The following is a 22,603-nucleotide window of genomic DNA, read 5'->3' on the forward strand; positions in this document are numbered from 1 at the left end:
ATTAAGCAGGTCTTTTGGCGTATTCTTTTTGTATACATGGGTTGTGCTCTTTTCTTTGGTGTCACTGTTCCCTACAATTCTTCTGAACTTATGGGCTCTTCTGCTAAGGCTATGCGTGCTCCTATGACTATTGCTCTTGCCAATGCAGGCTGGGCTGGTGGTGCTCATCTCGTCAATACCTTTATTTTGATTACCTGTCTTTCCGCAATCAATTCAAGTATTTATATTGGTTCTCGTACTGTTTTGTTTATGGCTAAAGATAAAACTGCTCCTAAATTTTTGGCTTATACCAATAAGCGTGGTGTTCCAGTTTATGCCATTGTTTTTACAAACCTTTTTGGATTTATTGCTCTTATGAATGTTTCTAAAGGTGCTGCATCTGCCTTTTCTTATATTGTCAATCTCTCTGGTGTTGCCACCTTTCTTGTTTGGGGATCAATTTCCTTTGTTCACATTCGTTTCCGTCAAGCTTGGGCTCATTCTGGTTACACTCGTCAAGATTTGCCCTTTAAGTCACTTTTCCACCCTTGGAATGCTTACTTTGGTGTTTCCTTTAACATTTTCTTAGCTTTTGTCCAAGGTTGGGCTACTCTTGCTCCCTTTGATGCAGGTTCCTTTGTTGATGCTTATATTTTACTTCCTCTCTTCCCTATTCTTTACTTTGGCTATAAGTTTGCCTTCAAAACCAAGTACCATGATATCGCTGATATCGATGTGGAGGCAGGCCAGCGCAAGGATTTAGATCTTAAGGAAGATGATGAGGAACTTGGAGTTGTTACTCAAGAACCAGAAGGTGACTTTTCCGATGAAACAAAGCTTGATGCTACAAAACGGGCAGTTAAGAAGCTTTGGAGTAAATTGTAAAGTGTTTTAGATATATTTATATATATTTATATATATTTTTATTGGGTTTATATTTATATTTTTTTTTTTTGTATTTAATTAATTGAGTGTGAAATTTGAAAATTTGGAAAATTTGGAAATTTTTTTTAATAATCAGGCCTGATTACCTTAAAGCAAAACCAGCTGGTTAGTTTTGGCCACGCAGGTTTATGCAGTGTCAAATTAAGTAATTGCTTATATAATTTATGCTCATTTTTTTTTAAAGTTTTTTTTAAAATTAGCCGCGAATTTCCTCATTAAGAAGTTGTTGTGATGTTTCAACCCAAAATGGGCAATTTTTTTTTTATTTTATTTTATTTTATTTTATTTTATTTTATTTTTTTTTTTTTTTTTTTTTTTGGCCTGAGCTGCTTTGCGCCAATCGAGTATGTACAAGCTGTTGCGACTCGCACACGTACTATACAATTCAAAAAAAAATGGTTTTCACAAAAGGCAAATCCGTTTTTCCTCCGACTTTGTCCAATACTAGTTTTTTTTTTTTATCTATCTATCTATCTATCTATCTATCTATCTCTCTCTCACACACACACATATACAATAATTTTCCCCCCGCTCCCCTCCTCTCCACTAATCTCTTACTTCGATAAGAAACAATGTGGGCGGGAGGGGGTGAGCGAGAAACCATCATTTAGTGCGGAGATTTTTTTTTTTAAAAAAAGTAAATATATATAAATAAATAAATAAGACTTTGAGAGTAGCGCCAAAAGGACATCATAGAGGGGTATTCATGGACCTAAATAAATTAATATTCAATCAGAAAGCAAAACAAAAAACAAAAAACAAAAAACAAAAAAAAACGAGTCTAATTAATAATGATTTTTAAATTCTTTTGAACAGTGGATGTGAAATTTTCATTTTAAAAAAAAAAATAAAATAAAATAAAATAAAATTTAGCTTGATAATCTTCCAAGAGTCAGTTTTACGTTATGTTATGTTATATTATATTATGTTATGTTATATTATGTTATATTATATTATATTATGTTATACTTACATTTATGTTATATTTGTACAACTGTATTTTGTTAATATTGTAGAAGTAGAATGTTTATATTTATTAAATTAATTATAAAACTAGAATAATATCCATCTGCAAAACTTTTGACTACATTCTTTATTTTCTACCTTCTAGTTACTTCTTTCCTCTTTCTTTATTCTTTTGTTTCGTATTTTTTTCACTTGTACTGTAGTAGTAGTTGTTGTTGTTGTTGTTGTTGTTGTTGTTGTTGTTGTTTGTTAGTCATGATATATAATTATTCCATTAGAGCATATAACAGAACAAACAAATTAAGATAATTTACAAAAAGGGGAGAGTGTGTGTGTGTGTGTGTGAAAGGAAAAGGATTTGTCTGAAATTACCAAAAAAAAAAAAAAAATGCTTTCTATTTAAACTAAATGGGTTTTTTTTTTTCAGGATGTCTCATCAAGCATACTATATATATAAACAAAGAATTCTTGTCAAAAAAAGATGTGGCTAAAAAAGATTTGTTTAAAAAAAGTCATTTATTTATTTATTTATATAAATATAAATATGTTTAATGCAATATATCTTTTGGTTAAGTAATGGTGGTGGTAAGTGATTATAAGGTGTAAAAGGTAACAACATAAAAATATCAAAAAGAAAAAGGGTTGAAACATTTTAAAAATACAAAATGTTATGTAAAAGCCTAAAATTTAAAGAATTAATACGATCAAACTACTAAAGCATATTTTTTTTTTTTTTTAAAAAATAAATAAATAAATAAATAAAAAAACATGCCACTTTAATAGATTTATATTGAACAAAACACTAAATGATGACATGGAGAAGAAGGAAAAGAGTTTCTTTAAAAAATGATATTTTTTTTTTTATGATTTTAATTTTTATTTTAATTTTAATTTTAATTTTTTCTTGTAGATTCTAATATGGCATTTCACTACAAGGGAAAAGGAGAAAAAGGATTGGAATGAAAGAAACCCCCCATTATTAACGAAAGATATATATACATATTTGTATTTGGTGATAATTATCCTTGAAAAGAATGGGGGGGAAATAAAATAAAATAAAATAAAATAAAATAAAATAAAATAAAATAAAATAAAATAAAAGATATTTTATAAAGATTAACCGTTGCAACTTATTTCTGTTTTGTCAATCAATATGTCTATTATTACAATTAAAATATAAATAAAATTATATACCAGAAGATACATCATCATATGGGGTTATAATTTTTAAAAGATAACAACAACAACAACATTAAAAAAAAAAAAAATTCAAACCAAAGAATAAAAAGATCTTCATATCAAGATTTTTAAAAAAAAAAAAAAAAAAAACAGCTATAATTGGGGTAAAAAAAAAAGCCACATGTTGGTGAGTTGTTATCAACCTTTCAAAAAAAAAAAAAAAAAAAAAAAATCTTCCAAACAAGGAAATTTCTTAAACTGTTTTAAAAAAATATATATATATATTTTTTATATAAATGACAAGTTGATTAACGCCTCCACGATTTCAAGCATATATAGCTATATTTAAATTATATATAAATTATATATAGAGAAAATATTTAAAGTCCATAATGTACTTTGATATTATTATTTTTTTTTTTTTTTTTTTTTTTTTGACAAAAGAAAGGCACTAAGAAATTATTTTTTTTTTTTTAAACTATATAGATTGATAATTTTCATGCAGGGTCAAAAAAAATGGAAAAAAAGAACTTTTAAAATATTATCATCATCATCTTCATCACCATTAACAAGATGTTCAAAACAATGAATTAAATGAACTTATCATTAAAAAAAAAAAAAAAAAAAAAAAAAAAACTCTTATGGTGTGGAAAACGTGCCCATATTAAACCTCTCATGTTTAAAAAAAAAAAGAAAAATTAATAATAATATGATAAATAAAGGAACAAAGAATCCTATGACGTCGTTCAGTTTAAACTATCCTCAGTTAGCTCAAAAGTTAGTTAAAAATGATTGAAATTTTAAATAAACAAAAGAAATTTTCAAATATATATATGTCTAATAGATACTAAATGATGATTTTAAAAAGTAAAAGTAGGAGTATGAATGGAAAAATGTGCAATTGTCGAAAGATTAAAAAAATAAACTAAAAAATAAAAAATAAAAAATTCAAATTCAAATTCAAATTCAAAAAAAAAAAAAAAAAAAAAAAAAAAAACCTTTTAAAATTACTATTAAAGACAAAAAAAAGTCAAAATTTTTTTTTTTTTTTTAAAAAATTTATGGCTTTGTATCTTTTTTTTTTCTTTTCTTTTTTTAGTTTATTTCTCAAATAGAATAACTTCAAAAAAAGGAAAAATAGCGAGTTAACTGATGAATGAATATTGATACATAATAATAATAACAATAAAGAATAAAGAAAAAAAAAAAAAAAAACGCCAAGGAGATTTTGATTAAAAAAGAAAATAAAAAAATGGAGATCGGAGGACTTAATTTTTTTTTTTTTTTTTTTTTTTTTTTTTCTTTTTCCGCAGTTTAGTACATTTAAAAGCCAGGGTACAAGTGGGAAAAAAAAAAGTTTTTTTTTGTAAAGCTTTATTTTTAAATTTCAAGCCATTTCTTAATTGAAAGATTAATTAGACTAATTGTTATTTTTTTTTTTCTTTGCACTGGTTAATCGAAAGACAAATATTGATTAAAAAAAAAATAAAATAAAAATAAGTGAGTGATAAGTTGGCTAAAGCTTTAAACAAAAAGTTTTTATTTAATCTTTTAATAAATAATCTGAAAAAAAAAAAAAAATTAGTATAGTCATTATTATGGGCTTTTTTTTGAAAAATACAAATAACTAAATTTAGTTATTTCAAGAAAATGAAACTTCAATTTGACAATTTACATGTTTAAGAAAAAATCAAAAAAATCAAAAAAAAAAAATATATATATATATATATATATTTGAGTGGTACTCAAATTTGCATCCTAAATTATACATTTCATTATATTGAATTTTTGAATATTATAGGGTACAATTTGATAATGATTAATTTTTTTTAATTTATTTTTTTTTTTTTTTGCCGAAAAAAAAAACTATTCTAATACTTTCATTAATTTTTAAATAAAAACATCTGTTTTTTTTTTGTTTAAATATATCCACGAATTGTAACTTTCATATTCAAAAAAATAAAATAAAAGTTTACTACAAAAGCATTTCTATCCTTTTTAACCGACCTGTTGATTTATTCAAAAAAAAAAAAAATTTTTTTAAATTTGAATATATGTATATATTTTGGCGGGAATCTTTATTTTTATTTATCAATTGTATGGTGATTATTATTTTTTTCTTTTTTCTTTAAGCTCTAACCTGACCATAATAAATTTACTGCAAAAGCACATTTCAAAAAAAGACTTTGAAATCAGTTGCGTGAAAAAAAAAAAATAAAAAAAAAAACAGGGCAGACCTATAGAACAAACAGCAACTGTAGAGAATTGGCGCCCCTCATAAGAATTAATGCATGTAAACTCATATAATAATATATTTACATACGAATCTTTGTAATTAATTACAAATATTTTTTACAGGATATTATCAGATTAGGTGCAGCGGAAGAAACGTTCCGCATATATTCTCATACCACTTAAGGTGCACCTTGGAGGGTAAATTTTATTTTATTTTATTTTATTTTATTTTATTTTTTTTTTACAACTTTTATCCCTTTAAAAACATATATACCTTTATTTTACCGCCCCCAATCTGTACTTGAGATTAACCGCAGAGAAAGGTATTATTTAATAATATCAAAGCAAAACTTGAAAACCAAGAAAGAAAGAAAGAAAGAAAGAAAGAAAGAAAAAAATAAAATAAAAAATAAAAAATAAAAAGCAAAATAAACATCAAAATAAACGTAACTCAAATATTTATGAATCAAGATAAAGATAAAGATATTGGGTAAAAAATACGTAAATAAAAGATAAGAACCGCACAATTACTATCTTTTGTCCTGATACTGCTCATGAGATAAGGATTACAGAATAGTATTCAATTGAAATGGTTAAATTGTAGTTTCATATGAAGTGAAAAAAAAAAAAACAGAAATTCTTGTATTTAGTTAAAAAATTAACATAATTTGTATAAATCTTAAATTGTCTAAAAAAAAAAAGGTTGAAGGACTTTGAAACAGAAGCTTAACTCAAAACTAATTTCAAAGTTAAGTAAAATTTTTAAATAAATTTAACTATTTTAAGTTTGAATAAGCTTGAAAACTATTTTGGTTACATTTTGTTATTCTTATTATATTTAACCAGGGTTTAGGTCTCTAAAGTCTAGTCTTAACTAACTTCACATTAAAAAAAAAAAAAAAAACATCCTAAATTATGTCTCACTTTAATTACCACATAAAATTAAGGTATCTTTTAAACTTAACTTGGGGATTAGTTATTAAAGACAAAATTTCAAAATCCCACATTTCTTTTCACAATTGTCTGTTAACCTTTTGTTGCTTTAAAACTACATCAAAATTTCTTTTTCAAACCAAAATCTTCGCCACAATCTACCAAAAAAAAAAAAAAAACAAATCATAAACAACCGAAAAAAAGTAATTTTATGCTTAAAAAAAATTGTTACGCAGACTTTTCTTTTGCTCTACCCTGTTCTAGAAAGGCCTTGAAATTAAAAAAATAAAAGTATGGGCACGTACACAATTCATATCGCACAATGGAAATTGTTAATACAAGGACCCATCATGTATATAAAGAAAAAAAAAGAAAAAAAAAAAAAAAAACCAATAATTTGGTTGATTTTCCAGAAAACAATCTTGAACCTTTTAGATGATTCGTGAAACCGTAAAATATAACCAAACCTTCCGTACAAAAATTATGGTTAAATAACATTAAGGCCTAATCACATGACCATATTTATTATTCCCAGAAACGTCGAGTAAGTTCTGTGCGGCTCTCGAAATATCTCGAAACATCAACTCAAAAGTACACAAACCAACCTTCCAAGTATAAAAAGAAAACAAATATCCCCTAAATCAAAGTTTTTTTTTTTTTTCTCTTCTTCTATCTTCATCAAACAAAAACAAGAAAAAATCTATTCTAACAATAATTTCACAAATATCTACTCTAAATCAAATCATAACTTAGCAACAACAATGAGCAAAGCTATTGGAATTGATCTCGGTACCACATACTCTTGTGTGGCCCATTTTACAAACGACCGTGTCGAAATCATTGCCAACGATCAAGGTAACCGCACAACACCTTCCTTCGTGGCATTTACAGACACCGAGCGCCTGATTGGTGATGCTGCCAAAAACCAGGCTGCTATGAACCCAGAAAATACTGTCTTTGACGCCAAGCGATTAATTGGCCGAAAGTTCAACGATCCTGAGGTTCAAACTGATCTTAAACATTTCCCCTTTAAGGTCATTGACAAGAATGGCAAACCTGCCATTCAAGTCCAGTTCAAAGGTGAAACCAAAGTTTTCCAACCTGAAGAAATCTCCTCCATGGTCCTCACAAAGATGAAGGAAACCGCAGAAAGTTTCTTAGGTAGTAAAGTTTCAGATGCTGTCATTACTGTCCCCGCTTATTTCAACGACTCTCAAAGACAGGCTACTAAGGATGCAGGATTAATTGCTGGTCTCAATGTTTTGCGTATCATCAATGAGCCTACAGCTGCTGCCATTGCTTATGGTCTTGACAAGGGAGCTAAGGAAGAGCGCAAGGTCCTAATTTTCGATCTTGGTGGTGGTACTTTTGATGTTTCTCTTCTTACCATTGAAGACGGAATTTTCGAGGTTAATGCTACTGCAGGTGATACTCATCTTGGTGGTGAAGATTTCGATAACAGACTGGTAAACCACTTCATTGAAGAGTTTAAGCGCAAGAACAAAAAGGATCTTTCTTCAAACCAACGTGCTCTTAGACGTTTGAGAACCGCATGTGAACGTGCCAAGCGTACTCTCTCATCTTCTGCACAAACCACAATTGAGATTGATTCTCTTTACGAGGGAATTGACTTCTACACTTCCATCACCCGTGCCAGATTTGAGGAGCTCTGTGGTGATCTTTTCAGATCCACTTTAGAGCCTGTCGAAAAGGTTCTCCGTGATGCTAAGATTGACAAGTCACAAGTTCACGATATCGTCCTTGTTGGTGGTTCCACACGTATCCCCAAGGTCCAGAAACTTGTTTCTGATTTCTTCAATGGAAAGGAGCCTTCCAAGTCTATCAACCCTGACGAGGCCGTTGCCTATGGTGCTGCTGTCCAGGCTGCAATTCTTTCTGGTGACACTTCTTCTTCAAAGACCCAGGACTTGTTGCTGCTTGATGTTGCACCCCTTTCCCTTGGTATTGAGACTGCTGGCGGTGTCATGACCAAACTGATCCCCGAAACTCTACCATTCCTACCAAGAAGTCTGAAACCTTTTCTACATATGCTGACAATCAGCCTGGTGTTCTTATCCAGGTCTATGAAGGTGAGCGTACCAAGACTAAGGATAATAACCTTCTCGGCAAGTTCGAGCTTTCTGGTATTCCTCCTGCTCCTCGTGGTGTTCCTCAAATTGAAGTGACGTTCGACATTGATGCCAATGGTATCTTGAATGTTTTTGCAGTTGAGAAGGGTACCGGTAAGAGCAGCAAAATTACGATTACCAACGACAAGGGCCGTCTGTCCAAGGAAGACATTGAGCGGATGGTCTCTGAAGCTGAAAAGTACAAGGATGAGGACGAGAAGGAATCAAAGCGCATTGCAGCCAAGAATGGTCTTGAAAGCTATGCTTACTCGCTTAAGAATACAATTTCTGAAGAAAAGTTCAAGGAGAAGGTTTCTGAAAGTGACCGTGAGAAGCTTGAGAAGCAAATTACAGAGACTATTGAGTGGCTTGATAGCAACCAGACTGCTACGACTGAAGAGTTCACAGACAGACAAAAGGAGCTGGAAGGAGTTGCTAATCCTATTATGACAGGCTTCTACCAAGGTGCCGGTGGTGCTCCTGGTGGCGGTATGCCTGGAGGATTCCCTGGAGGGTTCCCTGGCGCAGCTCCTGGCTCAGCTCCTGGCGGTGCTTCAGGTGAGGGCAGTGGCCCTACTGTTGAAGAGGTCGACTAAACATAACAAATACTGTACATATAATAACTCATTTAATTTAATTTAAAATATTTTTTTTAAATAACATTCTTGATTATTTCAAATTTTAGAATTTAAATTTGTCTCAGTTACATGATAATCATTAACTAAACGTGAATTGGTGACTATTTTATTTGGTCTCAGAATCTAAAGTTTCACCAAAAAAATAATAATAATAATAATAAACCCTTACCCTTGCGTAATTCAGAAATATTTTAAGGACGTGGTAAAATAAGCCATTGAAAAATGGTAATAAGCCATTGAAAATTCGTTAATAAGCCCTCTGAAAATATGTTAATAAGCCATTGTCGAAATGCTATTAAGCCATTGTCAAAATGCTAATAAGCCGTTGAAAATTCATTAATAAGTCATTGAAAATTCGTTAATAAGCCCTTGAAAAGTATTTAATTTTGTAAAAATCTAATAAAGTTCCAATATCCCACAAGGGTAAGGGTTTCATTTCAATGATCTCACTCTAATGAATAATAGTAATTATGATTAATTTTCATTTATTCACAATCAATTAAAATTTTAAAAAAGTAATCATTATAAAAAATTTTTTTTTTTTTGATATTAATTTCCTGTAATCTTTAATAAAAAGAAATAGTGAATAGAATATTGTAAGATAGATCAACGGAGAGCAGGAACAATTGTTGATAACAACAATATTTCATTGTAGTTTAACTTTGCAATTAGTGGCAGAGTACTCTTCTATCAAATCAAAACTGTTTGCAGCATAGAGAGATGGATTTATAAGTAGATCATCTATATAACTGATCATGATCTTACAATGTTTTGTGTTAACTCACATGTAATTTTAATTTTAACTAAAAGTACAATATAATCATTATTATCTCATTCAAACTTTTTTAAGCATTCTTTTACATGTGTCGCTTTCTTATCCCATGGCCCACTTAAACCCATTGGACACTGGTTTTTAATCAATAAATTAATTCATAATATTTTTTTTTACATGATGTTTCTAGAAACGCTATATGCTGCACAACGATAGCAGCCTAACTGCTACTACTGAAAAGTATATACTGACAGACAATAGAAGCTAGAAAAACGTTGCTGATCATTTTATGACTTAAGCTTCTACTAATGCACAAGTGGTGCTCTTGATTGCAGTATGCCAGGGAGAATCTTTGACTCAGCTCCTGGCTGTGCTGCAGCTGAGGGCAGTAGTCCTACTGTCGAGCAGATCGACAAATCATAGCAAATACTGCACATATAATAACTCATTTAATTTAGTTTAAAATGGATTTTATAAACAAAATTTTTGATTATTTAGAACAGCAGAATTTAAAAGCGTTTTAGCATGTTGTTATAATCATCCATACACTTTCACTAAAAGTGAGTTGGTGCCTATTTTATTAAGTCTCAGAAACTAAAGCTTCACCAAATAAATAATAATTGACCCTTACCCTTGCGTAATTCTGAAATATTTTAAAGACGTGGTAAAATAAGCCATTAAAAAAATGGTAATAAGCCATTGAAAAAATGGTTATAAGCCCTCTAAAAATATGTTAATAATCAAACTGAAAATTTTTTAATAAGCCCTTTGAAAATATGTTAATAACCCACTGAAAAATATCAAAATTTGTAAATCTCTCAAACAAACTTCAAGATCCCACAAGGGTAAGGGATTAAGTTATTATTTTGTAAAGTATAATTAACATGATCCAAGCTAACTTATTCTTATTTAACATAAGCTTAGCTTTGATAATTTAGCTGTTCAATCAAATACTAGTTTAAAACTCTTGTCAGATGCAAAGACTAGGTATAAATGACTGGTTTGCATTACATGATTTAGTATTGCATCGAAAAACTGCAAGTTTTAAACAATTTAAGAGCTCGGTAAATGTCCGTTCGAATATTAGTGTGGAATATTGTATCTTTGATTGAATGAGGGTAAGAAAGAAACAACAATTGTAGTTAATAACAATATTTCATTTTAGTTTAACTTTGCAATTCTTTAGTCTAATGATAATTTTCGTATTTGAAAAACTTTGATTTTAAAGCATAGAATAATAATAAATTTACTGGTATATTATCTATATAATCCATCATTTTACAATTTTTTTTTTTAAAATCAATTTATACAAAAATAAAAATTTCATTAGAACTACAACATAATCATTATTATCTTATTCAAAAACCCCTGAAGCATTCTTTTACTTGTTTCATTTTTCCATTCCACCGCCTGCTCAAATCCATTTAACCTTGTTTGATAATCAATAACAACATTCATGATTTATTCGTCTGATGTTTCAACAAATTCCTCATGCTGCACAATGATATAAACCGAAATGCTACAATCAAAGAGCCCTCTGATAGACAAAAAGGAGCTGGAAGGCGTAACTAACTCCATCATGACTAGTTTCTACCATGGTCCTGGTGGAACCCCTGATGTTGTTCCTGGAGGATTCTTCCCCTGGCGCAGCCCCTGACGGTCCTGCAGCTGATGGAAATGGTTCTATTGTTGAGGAAAATTAACTAAACATAACATAACAGATACAGTACATGTATACATATCTATCTCATTAATTTAATTTAATTTAATTTAAATTTTTTTTTAAAGGATGGTTAACTAAACCTTATAATTAGTTCTATTACAGCTTCTATTTTACATTTTAGCCATGTTGTGCATTCAATTTTTTCAAAATGGGCATCACTTTAAATTAAGTGCTTTTAACTATTTTCTTTCTTTTTTTTTTTTAAAGTTTAAAACTTGAAACACCGGTTAAATGTTAGAAGTTTCAAGATTATGCATTTGAAGTTTGCATGCATTTTTCTACAAAATTTATTCAAAAGATTTTTTTTTAATACTTGAGTTTTTAAAAAAAATAAACTAGTTTAAATAAAATAAATTCATTCATATATATATGACCTGACTAAAAATACACTAATTAATACAATTGTTTCATTTAACAGTTTCTTCATTAAAAGTTTCTAAGCATTCTTTTGCCTATTTCGCTTTCCCAGCCAACCGCTCGTTCAAATCCATTTGACCCTGTTTGGTAATCAATAAAAGCATTCATAATCTTTTCGCGTGATGTTTCAACAAATGGCCCATGCTGCACAATAGGCTGGTCAAGCTTGGCCCCTGCAACAATTGCAAATCGTGCTGGTCCACTAGCACTATCAGGAACTCGAACTTCTACCCCTGTACCATCATCGTTGAAAAAAACATTGGTAAACTGCTTAAAATGACGGCCATTGACCATCACTTCCCCTTCCAAAATATAAAGAAACGCATTGAACCCAATAGGCAAAGGTTGCTCAATCTTACCACCTGGTTGGACTTTATTATCTAGCAGCCACACAGGTGTGTATGCAAGATCTTTAACGGAATCTATACCATAAGATTCACCAGAAATGACTTTGATTTCAACTTTGTCGTTTGGTTTGGCAATGGGGATCTCATTGGATCGCAAATCACGGTATCTTGGTTCACAGTTCTTAAGTTCCTTGGGAAGATCTACCCACAATTGAAGCCCTTCAACAGCTTCAATGTTCCCATCTGCATCCTTATCAATGCGGGGCATTTCAGCATGGACAATTCCTCGGCCAGCAGTCATAAACTGTAAATCACCAGGACCCAGGGTACCAGCAGAACCAGTGAAATCTTCATGATCAACATGACCTTTAATCATGTAAGTGATAGTTTCCTGACCACGGTGAGGATGATCGGGGAACCCAGCTTCAGGAGATACTTTGAAGTGATCAAGCATAAGGAAAGGAGTGAAGTTGCGGACAGCTCCAGTGCCAATTGATCTGCGGACACGAGCGCCAACACCTTCGGACTGCTCAAGAGCAGGAGATGATTTGAAAATTGATCTTGGGGTGAAAGCTGGCATAGATAATATTTTGTTTTTGTTTGTAATTGTTATGTGTTGATTGATGAGATTAAAGTAAAAAAGAATTGATTTTGTATGTTTTATTGGTAAAGAAAAAAAGGAAAAATGAAAGTGATAAGAATATTGGGGTCCTTTTATAGTTTTTGGATATCTTTAAAAGAACCCTCTGGAAGTAAGCGAACCATTATTATTAAACCTTTACAAATGTTAAAGCCTTAGTTGGTGATTCAGGCTTGATTTCTAATGGAGTTTATAATGGGGCTGAGATGCATTTGTCAAAAAAAAATTAAAATTGGTAAGGCAGTAGTAATTGCACATGATCAATTACAAAAAAAAATACTGCTAAATTACCAAATAATTAGTAAAGTATTAGCTAAATTATCTTTATACCCACAAAATGATACCATATGACCACGCAAGCGCTGAATATGAACAATCTTTGAACTTTTTGAAATATTAGAATGCTAAGTTTTTATGAATTTATTATTAAGATTAGTGCTGTTCATTTTTTTTTTTTTGGGATTGTTTATAAATTTATAAGATTTTTGGAGAATCAGTTATTTTGGTGCTGATCTGAAAGTGTTGGTTAGAGACAATAAATTTATTCGTTTGAAATCAATTATCTTATTGTTAAATAAGATCAAGATATATTTTGCATCACTTAAACTTAGTAACCAATTAAAGATTAAAAACTTCGAGATAACCTACAGTTGTGTCTTTTTTTTTTACCATTTTACGTATCAGACATTTAAGTTTTTTTCTTATAGTTTTTGACATTTTCAATGCATCAGAAGCCTAGTTTAACATGTGGACAAGAAAAAAAATCCAATAATAATAATACATTATGTTATTCGTTTCGTCATTATAAAAATAAAAGGGAAGAGATTTTATGTGACGTTCATGGAGGAACTCTTGTTGTGTAATTCAGCAAAGGCTTATCCTCTTCAGACGTAGCTTTCTTTTCAAGCCTTGCATCGATATCTGAACCAATGGCTGCGCTCGACTGCGTCGCAAGGGTATGCAGATTCTTTAGTTCAGTATTCATGGCTTTGCGGGTATCTAACAGCCGTTGTTGTAACATTTTTTCTTCTCTGATCCGGCCTTCATAAGTATTTGTAAGTGTCTCAGATGCATGAGAATACTCTCGTAGATATGCGCGTGTTCCATCTACAACATTTTGCAATGTGACTGCATAACGACCTAAAACTTCCATGATTTTTTCTTCAATCACTTCTAGTCGCTGCAATTCGATTCGCAAATCAAGGTTTGCTCGTGACAATTCTGCTTCGTTGAGAGCACGTACTTGGCCAGGCGTCATTACTGGATTTGGCACTGCAGCATCCTCACCATAATACAGGGAACAAGGACCCTCGTCCTCGTCTGCTGTTGTATTAGGTTCGTCTTCGTCTTCATCGCTTAGTTCACTTCCACTAGTCCCACCGCTACTACTGCTATCTGCTGTTCCCAGCCCAGCTCCTCGGGCTGTTGCAAAAACTCGGGGAGCCATTAGTCCTGCTCGTTGATCTGCAATATTACTATTGCTACTAGGACCCTCATCCTGATCGTCATCAATACTGTCCACGCCAGGGGCAACAGTTTTACGCCATGCTTCGACTTTTTGATTACTTGTAAGTTGCGGTTGTCCATTACCTGCCAACAAATCTTCTCCGTCTTCATATTCGTCATCTTCATCGTCCGTTGAATTACCTGCCAGCAGATCTCCCGGACCGTTTTTTAATGTATCACGCCGCAGCTTAAAGGTAGGTCGTAAATGTTTGGCGCTTGCATTCTTAAGTGCGCCGCACTTTTCATCTTCCTTGTCATTGACTGTGCTAGCCTGACGCTTGAGCTTGTCCATGGCTGCACGATTATCCTGAAGCCGTGTAAAAAGCTCACCCACCAGCTTCGAAAGCACCCCAAGATCAGGGTCTGTGCGAATGTTATCTTCAAAAATCCCGCTCATGGTTGTGTTGTATGTGGTAATGAAATAAATGGTGGACTTGTTTAGAGTATAAGTAATAAACCAAAAGAAACTCTCACCCAACGGGCGGTGGAGATGAAATTGTTAAAAAAAAATAAAAATAAAAATAAACTAAAGCAATATTATGTAAATTCTGAGTCATTAAGATATGCCTATACCCCAGAATGACCCAATTTTTTTTTTCTTGACTTTCAGCAGGGTGGACTTTTCCGGTGCTTTTTATTTTGATTCAAGTTCCGGGTACTTTTGTTAATGAGTCCCGGCCGGTACACCCGAAAAGCGTAACATAAGTTTTTTTAAACATTAAAATCTCCCCACATTTTACTCTCTTAAAAAAGTTTCTGACTCAGCAAAGTGCCTTTTTTTTTTCTTCTTCTTCTTCTTCTCGACATATGTCTTAACTTTACTTTTATCCCGCAACCATTTTGTAAACTTTGTACTCTTTTTTTTTTTCTTTTTTTCTTTTTCTTTTTTTCTTTTTCTTTTACTTTTACTTTTACTTTTACTTTGCTTCCCTTTTCTATATTCCACAAATCTACTTTCTCTTTTCTTCTTCTATCTTCAATTCATATTTTTCATACATCTCATTCAACCATGTACAGTGCATTTCATAAACTCAAGGGCGCCGTGACTCTTTTCCATGCTCCCAAATCTGCCATCTCCAACTCTCTTGTCAACTACATCAAGACAAAGTTCCCCAAAGCTACTCAATCCGATTTCACAGTTGATATTACCGAATCTGTACCAACACCAGAGCAATGGCGCATCATCGCTCATAGCAAGTCCTTACAAGGCTCTTCTCAAGGTGCACCCGAAGCTCGTTCCATAATTGAGGAAGCATCCAAGCTGGGTGGCTTTGAGGATAAGAGTAAAGCTGAAGTTGACCATTCTGGTGTCATTAGCAAGGTAATTAAAATTAACAAGTACCCTATTTTAGTTGATTGGGATACTGGTAAAGTTGCCATTGATAACGAGGCCCAGGCTAAAGAAATTCTCCAGGCCAAATTTGATTAAAATAATCTTGTTTTTTTTTGTAACTCTTTTATCAATTAATAGCGAATTTATATATCAAAAATCAAATACTTTCAAAACCGTAATTATATTTTCCCATCGAATTCTAAGTTTATATATGCTTTTGACCTATCATTTAGTCCTTATTCTTCTTTTCCTTCTTTTCCTTCTTTTCTTTCTTTTCCTTCTTGTCCTTCTTTTCCTTCTTTTCTTTCTTGTCCTTCTTCTTCTTCTTTTCACTTTCTTCTTCTTCTTCCTCCTCTTCTCTCTTTCTCTTCTTATCCTTCTTTTCCTTCTTATCCTTCTTCTCTTTCTTTTCCTTCTTTTCCTTCTTTTCCTTCTTTTCCTTCTTGACTTCCTTCTTTTCGACCTCCTCATCAGAGCCAGTCTCGCTGTCATCAGAGTCCTTGGCAGCGCCATTGGTTGTGCTATCCTTAGGTACCGAGTCGGCATCAGCATTGTAGCCGGTATTGTCAGAGAAACCAATCTTGGTCTGCTTCTTGTCGTTGACCGATGGTCGTGTGGTAAGCTGAATATCACGGCCCTCAAGAGCACCTAATCGCTTCTCAATCTTTATTCTGTCGTCAATGCCAATGGTAGCAACATCCTCGCGATCTTCAGCAAGAGCGTCATAACGTAAACTGACCGAGGTCTTAGCCGCAAGCATGCGTGCAATTTTACCCTTGTTCTTACCGGTAGCCTGACCAACAAGCGACGCATGGTAAATGATACCGTACTTGGGAGTATCATGCTTAGTCTTAAGAGCACGGAAAAGAGCCTTTTCAGCACCAAGAATTTGAACAGTGGAGGCAGGAGCCTTAGCAAGAGAAATCAAGTTACCGGCATGGGCAATCAGTCTAGCACCAACAAGTTCACCAACAAGGGCAGTAAGGTTGGGAGCAATGGCAGCCATACGGGCATTCAGGTAGTTGAAAAGTTTTTCTCTGTACTCAGAAAATTCAATAACCTGATCAGCAAGAGACTGAATGTTGATGAGATCAAACTCGGAAATTTCGGTACCCATGGAAACTTCAGCAGCCTCCTTGAGGTGAGTTTCAACATCTTCGGGGAGGACCTCGGAAAGGTCAGCATCTCTGGCGTTAGTTCTGTAACCGATAGCCTTGATGACACGGGCGTAGGCAATATTGTCCTGGACAATCTTGCCCATTTCGGGGAAATGCCAACCGTACCATTCCTTTATTCTCATAGCGTAGGTGTTAAGCTCCTTGTCAAGATCGTCAAGAAGAGCAATAGCTTGAACAATCATGGTGTCAACCTTTTCGGGAGAAAACTTAAGTTTGTGACGACCAATCGAGTGGGCAAGACCGAGAGACATAGTTGACAAGTCCTTGTCGGTAAGACCGGGGAGAAGAGTAGAAAGGTTTTCGCGGATAGCTCTGTAGAGATCGAGAGAGTGAGAGTCAGCAACAACCTCAAAGTTAAGCCCAGGAAGCTTGTTGATGGCATTACCAAGTTTAGCATCGGCAACAATCAGAGGAGATTTCTTGTCGTCGTTAACCTCTTTAAGAAGGTGAGAAAGCTTCTCGGAGACTTTACCCTCAATAACGGAGTTGACTTCTTCAAGGGCAGAGGCAGCAGAGTCGTATCTCGAGAAAGCCTTAATTTTGAATCTAGAAAAAAGAGGTTTGTTAGAAAAAAAAATTAATTAAAAGATCATCTTTCTTCTTATTCAAAAAAAAAAAAAAAAAAAAAAAAAAAAGCACATACTGCTCAGCAACCTTCTCAGGGGTGTTAAGCTCATTTATCAGCTTGTCGGACTTGTAAATCTTTTTGTCCTTAGCCTTGAACAGGGCGTAACCTGCCGAAGTTTCTGCGAGAATCAAAGTCATTTTGTTTTAACTCAACACAAGAATAAATATAATTCAGCCACAAAAAAAAAACAAGATTAAAGGTTATGCTGGGGAAGCTGAGCCTTTAAATATGAGAAAGGGATATGTTGTGGTTGTGGACGAAGATACGGGTATTTGTGTCTTGTGTAAATAAAAAAAAAAAAAAAAAAAGGAAGAAAATTTTCAAAAAAATTTTTTTTGTGATGGTAGACGCGGTGGTAGTCTAAAGAATGGGAAGTGGTAGGTGAAAAATTTCAGCAATCTGTGTGTGTGTGTGTGTGTGATGAATTTCCCTAAACATACAACAGACGAACCACGGTTCATTTGAGCCGCACATAAAAGGTTAGGTTTATTATATAATTATATGGTAATATATTACTAATATATATATATTTTTTTTTTGTTTTTTGTTTTTTGTTTTTTTAATTGTCCTCGACTTTCCTAATGGCACCGGTCTTGACATCATAAACGTACCCGGTCGTGGGCACATCAAGCACATACGGAGAGTGTTTGAAAAAGGCAACATCTTCTCGGACACTCTGTTCTATGTCAGCAAATGGCAAAAATGCAAAATGATCTGCAGTCACATGTGTTGTTTCTTGGAGCTTTTTGCGTAAATCTTCATCACGGAACGTCAGCATACCACAATCAGTCTAAAGAAATATTAGAAAGGATTAAAATAAAAAAAAAAAAATTAGAACGACGTAGTATATCTTACATGATGAATCACAACAAGCTCGCGAGTGCCCAGCAATTGTTGTGAAATAATGACACTGCGTAAAGCATCTGCAGCACGGCCTCCAGCATTACGAATGACATGTGCATCGCCTTCCTCAAGACCTAATGCTCTGGCAGGGTCAATTCTCGCATCCATACACACCACAACTGCAACTTTGCGACCAGGAGGCAAAGGCAAGTCTCCCTTAGTAAAGCCAGCACTGTATTTATCATTAGCAAGTTCAAATTCTTTGGCAACAGACATTGTAGGTTATCTTGAAAAAAATAGGGTGGTATTAATAGTGTAGGGATGTTATTGTTGTTTTTTTTATTGTAAAAAGTAATGATTGAATTGAAAATTCCAAAAAAAAAAAAAAATGAGAGAGAGAGAGAGAGAAAAAGATTGATTTATATATACCGGGCTTTCAAATTGACGAGATATTAAAAACCAAGATCTGCAAGCCACAGAGCGTTGAGGGGAACCGAGATCTAATTAAGCACATGCATCTCGTTCTTTCCCCAGAAATAACTAAACTTGGAATGATTAACGGATTCGGATAAGACATAAAGTTGGCTTGATAACAAAATGACTATGATGTGATTAAGTTAAAAACATTGCGTCATTTCACACAGTTAAACTTATTAATTTATAATTGAAGGGTTTCTAATTTTTTTTTTAAGAGAGTTATATAAATATAGTACTAACACCAACACCAACACCAACACCAACACCAACACCAGCATCTACATCATCAACACTATTGCTTTAATGAATAAAAAACAACAACAACAACTATCGTATTAATTGACGAACATTGGTTACATGTTTTCTCATTGGTATGCCCCTTTACCATGGGTTGTTTCAATTTGTTTTTTTTTTTTGGAGGCCCAGAAGATAGATTTGATTCCATTTACGAGGAATAGAGTAAACCAATTTGTTGCTTCTAACTCAACCCGACCCATTTCCACTTATCTTTTTTTTTTTTTTTATTTTATTTCTGTATATTCCTTAATCTTTTCGGCCAGATATATATTTTATAATTGCCAACGAGTTAATTAGAGTTAACTGAAGAATCTCTTTTCCTTGTTGGCCAGAGTAGTGTGGGGTTCAGTGGAGGTGTGTACTCTCTTACACTCCCTTAAGGATCCAGAGATACCTGGAAATTAAACCTAGTATTTTTTAGATTAAAAAAGTTATTATTTGTTGTTTAAACTATATAAATTTTCCAAAAACCAACAATTTGTTTGTTTGTTTTTATTCAAGGGTTATAGAATTATATAACATCAGCATCTGCGCTATCCTTTTTGTCCATACTATATATCTTTTCATTTTCATAATAAACTTTTAATTTTGGCTTCAACATTGCATCTCCAACAGCCCGAAAATAAGTCCTGATGACAGCTTACGAGGAACAGGGGGTTAAAAATAACCAAACCTTCCCAACCTATCTCCACTTGTCTTCATCAACGCTGTAATTGTATTTCTTAATCCCTCCAAGCAGAGATAAAGCTTACAATCTCTTGTAAGCCAGTTAAACTGTTTAAGAGAGTCGACATGTCCATCTCTGGAGATATCCGTTTCAGTCCTTTTCTTTCCTCTTCAAGCAAAGGACACTCAACTAAAATGTGATGAACTGTTTCCAGCTCTCCACATTTGCAGTTGTAACTATCCTTTTCAATTCCAAACTTTTTAAACCATGCGCCAAAGTTGCCATGGCCTGTGCGAAACTGAGTAATATTACTCAAGATCCTTCGACTATCTTTCTTCATAAAAAACCAACAAAAAAGCATAAATTTTATGGTTTTAAAAGATTTTAACAATATATACTAAACATTGATAAGTTGCTTTTAAGGTGTTGCGGACTTAGCTCAGTTGGGAGAGCGTCAGACTGAAGTTACAACTTTAGTCTAGAAAAATCTGAAGGTCCTGTGTTCGATCCACAGAGTTCGCATGATATCTTTTTTTTCAATTGTAGTTTACAATTGAATCTATATATATACTTTAAATGACCTTACTTTTTTGATTGCTAATTGTTTTTAATCTCCGATACTTGTTTTCATTAAATCTATCTTAAATATGTCTAATTTTTGGCGATAAGTGTGACTAACACGCCTAGTAGCACGCCAATCATGGCGCCTGCTCCTGCAACACCTGCAAACTCAATTGGTCGTACAACCAAAGCTTCAGGTAGTTCGTAGTGCTTATTAGTAATGATGGCATTACCATGTCCATCATCATCATCATCACCAGAAGGCAAAGATCCTGATGTTTCCTGCTGTTGTTGAAGTTGTTGTGCCTTTTTCTTCCCACCATTAACGCGAGATTTGACAAATGGAATAATGTCTCCAAGTAAACGATGGGGAAGGTTTTTCCAGGTAAGTGAGCCTGGAGGAAGAGATCCTATTGAAACGGAGGAAGATGACAATTCTGATTCAGCAAAGGGTGAAGAAGTAAGTTCCTCATCAGAAAATATTTCTGCAGGTTCAGAAATGCCCGGCAGCACGGCTGTCAGGCGTTGCAGCATTTGGTTCTCAGATTCGGCAAGCTCACTTATGCGTTCGAGTACTTTACGATCATCTTGAGACCAAGTGGCAGATGACTCTTCATCCTTTTTAGCATCCGCATTTTTGGTAGACCCTGCTACAGCAGCAGCAAGGATTGCTTGTTGTTCAGACTTTTGTTCTTCAAAATGCTTCTCCATAACATCTTCAAAAGAGCTCACCATGCGTGCACGCTTGCGAGGTTCGACAAAAAGTTGCACAATAATGAAGAGGAAAATATTGATACCCATAAGTCCCCAGGTCCCCCAAGTAGAAGCCCGTCTAATTTTGTCACTCCAAATTTGTTCTTCATGGTATCTTGCTGAGATGAGTCGTGAAAGTTGGTTTTGGGCTTCTTCAGACTCACGTTCAGCTTCAGCAAGCTTCTTTTCAGCATCAGCTTCAGCATGAGCATTAGTATGGTCACTGCGGTAGAGCTCAGTAAATCGTTCCAAATCAGGGGGTGACCACATATGTTTACGTTGAAGAAGTTCGTTTACTTCGCGCTGAGATGCAGAACGACTGGCAATTGCTTGGGCAAAACGTTCTTTAGAAGTTCTCACACGTTCGCGACAGTCAGCAAGAAAAGATTCTTGGCGCTCAATAGATTTTTTAAGTGCTCCAATAGACGAATAACCGGTGAAATCGTTAAGGGTTTGACTTGCAGTGAATATATATCGTTGTAATTTGTCTAAGTTGCTGTTAAGCCATTTGGTAGCACCAAAGCTTTTAGCTTCTTTAACCGAAGGCAGATCATTGATGGCTTTTTGCGATAAGTCATCAGTAGTTATAGATGAGGCTTCTTGTGAGTCAGATTTGGGTGAATTTTTTTCTTGCAGGTTTAAAACTTCAGATCCATCACGATCTTCTAACGAGCAATGACCTTCGGCATGTAGAGGAGTTGTATCATTTTTAAGAACTTGTTCAAATGTCCTTTTTGGGGTTGTGTTAGGGGTAGTATTGTCTTTGGAACTTTTGATGGATTCGATCCCTGAGCCATCTTTTGAATCATAGTTGAAAAATGGCGAAGTAAATGGTAATTCATGAATACTCTTGTTGTTGTATGCAGCAGCAGCAGCATCATTGTTGGGTGGTTCTGTAACTTCAGAATCTTTATTCAATAGAGTTTTCTGATCTGGAGGATCGATAGGTTTTGTCGAAGAAGAAGAAGAAGATGATGATGTAGTGGTGCTGGTGGTTTTTGATTCATTTGATGATGATGAAGAAGAAGTCGGTGACAGTGATTGTTTTGTTTCCGTGGAAGTTGTATTATTTGAATTTATTGGTTGTTGTGTAGTTCGGAACACTGCTGACCTATGTGGGGGACGTCTAGGGAACCCACGTGGCGGAGCCGAATGGAAAGCAAGTCGTTGATTGTGTTGAAATGACCCGGACCTAATAGCAAGTGGGATACTACAGGAACAAGATCTTGAGAAAGTTTTCAGTAATAACATTAGAAGAAATAAAAAAAAAAAAAAAGTGGAATTTTAGTTTATGAATAAAAAAAAAAAAGAACTCTGTTAGAAAAAGAGAAGTTCTGAGTTAATTATGAGATCGAAAACTGTCAATTTCAAAGCGAGGCCTTTTTTTCCCAGTTGGGATGGTTGAAAGGATGGGAACGTCAACAACAACAACAATTATGGGAAGACTTTAATGGCCA

At 33.5% G+C, this 22,603-nt stretch overlaps 8 protein-coding genes across 8 annotated transcripts in view; 3 read left to right on the plus strand and 5 right to left on the minus strand.

The window, feature by feature from the left end:
* Positions 1-864, plus strand: part of SAPINGB_P000679 (uncharacterized protein) — a gene marked incomplete at both ends in the record, with an annotated part of 1,665 nt that extends 801 nt beyond the window's left edge. The window contains one exon of the mRNA XM_031995402.1: positions 1-864. This exon is cut by the window's left edge and continues 801 nt beyond it. Within this exon, the coding sequence (XP_031851293.1) occupies positions 1-864 (864 nt within the window).
* A 6,134-nt stretch (positions 865-6,998) lies between these two features.
* SAPINGB_P000680 (uncharacterized protein) lies at positions 6,999-8,962 on the plus strand (the record flags this gene model as incomplete). Its single annotated transcript, XM_031995403.1, has 2 exons — positions 6,999-8,219; positions 8,264-8,962. 2 exons carry the CDS (start codon positions 6,999-7,001, stop codon positions 8,960-8,962), a joined length of 1,920 nt encoding a protein of 639 aa, XP_031851294.1.
* Positions 8,963-11,925: 2,963 nt separating this feature from the next.
* SAPINGB_P000681 (uncharacterized protein) lies at positions 11,926-12,843 on the minus strand (the record flags this gene model as incomplete). The annotated part of the gene is made up of 1 exon (XM_031995404.1): positions 11,926-12,843. One exon carries the CDS (start codon positions 12,841-12,843, stop codon positions 11,926-11,928), a length of 918 nt encoding a protein of 305 aa, XP_031851295.1.
* Positions 12,844-13,741: 898 nt separating this feature from the next.
* SAPINGB_P000682 (uncharacterized protein) lies at positions 13,742-14,806 on the minus strand (the record flags this gene model as incomplete). The annotated part of the gene is made up of 1 exon (XM_031995405.1): positions 13,742-14,806. The coding sequence occupies one exon, from the start codon at positions 14,804-14,806 to the stop codon at positions 13,742-13,744; it is 1,065 nt and encodes a 354-aa protein (XP_031851296.1).
* Positions 14,807-15,418: 612 nt separating this feature from the next.
* Positions 15,419-15,838, plus strand: SAPINGB_P000683 (uncharacterized protein; the record flags this gene model as incomplete). The annotated part of the gene is made up of 1 exon (XM_031995406.1): positions 15,419-15,838. One exon carries the CDS (start codon positions 15,419-15,421, stop codon positions 15,836-15,838), a length of 420 nt encoding a protein of 139 aa, XP_031851297.1.
* A 133-nt stretch (positions 15,839-15,971) lies between these two features.
* Positions 15,972-17,685, minus strand: SAPINGB_P000684 (uncharacterized protein; the record flags this gene model as incomplete). Its single annotated transcript, XM_031995407.1, has 2 exons — positions 15,972-17,466; positions 17,564-17,685. The coding sequence occupies 2 exons, from the start codon at positions 17,683-17,685 to the stop codon at positions 15,972-15,974; spliced, it is 1,617 nt and encodes a 538-aa protein (XP_031851298.1).
* Positions 17,686-18,107: 422 nt separating this feature from the next.
* On the minus strand, positions 18,108-18,667 carry SAPINGB_P000685 (uncharacterized protein; the record flags this gene model as incomplete). The annotated part of the gene is made up of 2 exons (XM_031995408.1): positions 18,108-18,338; positions 18,404-18,667. 2 exons carry the CDS (start codon positions 18,665-18,667, stop codon positions 18,108-18,110), a joined length of 495 nt encoding a protein of 164 aa, XP_031851299.1.
* A 1,816-nt stretch (positions 18,668-20,483) lies between these two features.
* On the minus strand, positions 20,484-22,397 carry SAPINGB_P000686 (uncharacterized protein; the record flags this gene model as incomplete). Its single annotated transcript, XM_031995409.1, has 1 exon — positions 20,484-22,397. The coding sequence occupies one exon, from the start codon at positions 22,395-22,397 to the stop codon at positions 20,484-20,486; it is 1,914 nt and encodes a 637-aa protein (XP_031851300.1).
* Between the last annotated feature and the right edge of the window lie 206 nt (positions 22,398-22,603).

The sequence above is a fragment of the Magnusiomyces paraingens genome (assembly GCF_902498895.1).
Source record: "Magnusiomyces paraingens strain CBS 517.90 genome assembly, contig: contig1, whole genome shotgun sequence".
Classification (NCBI taxonomy): Eukaryota; Fungi; Ascomycota; class Dipodascomycetes; order Dipodascales; family Dipodascaceae; genus Magnusiomyces; species Magnusiomyces paraingens.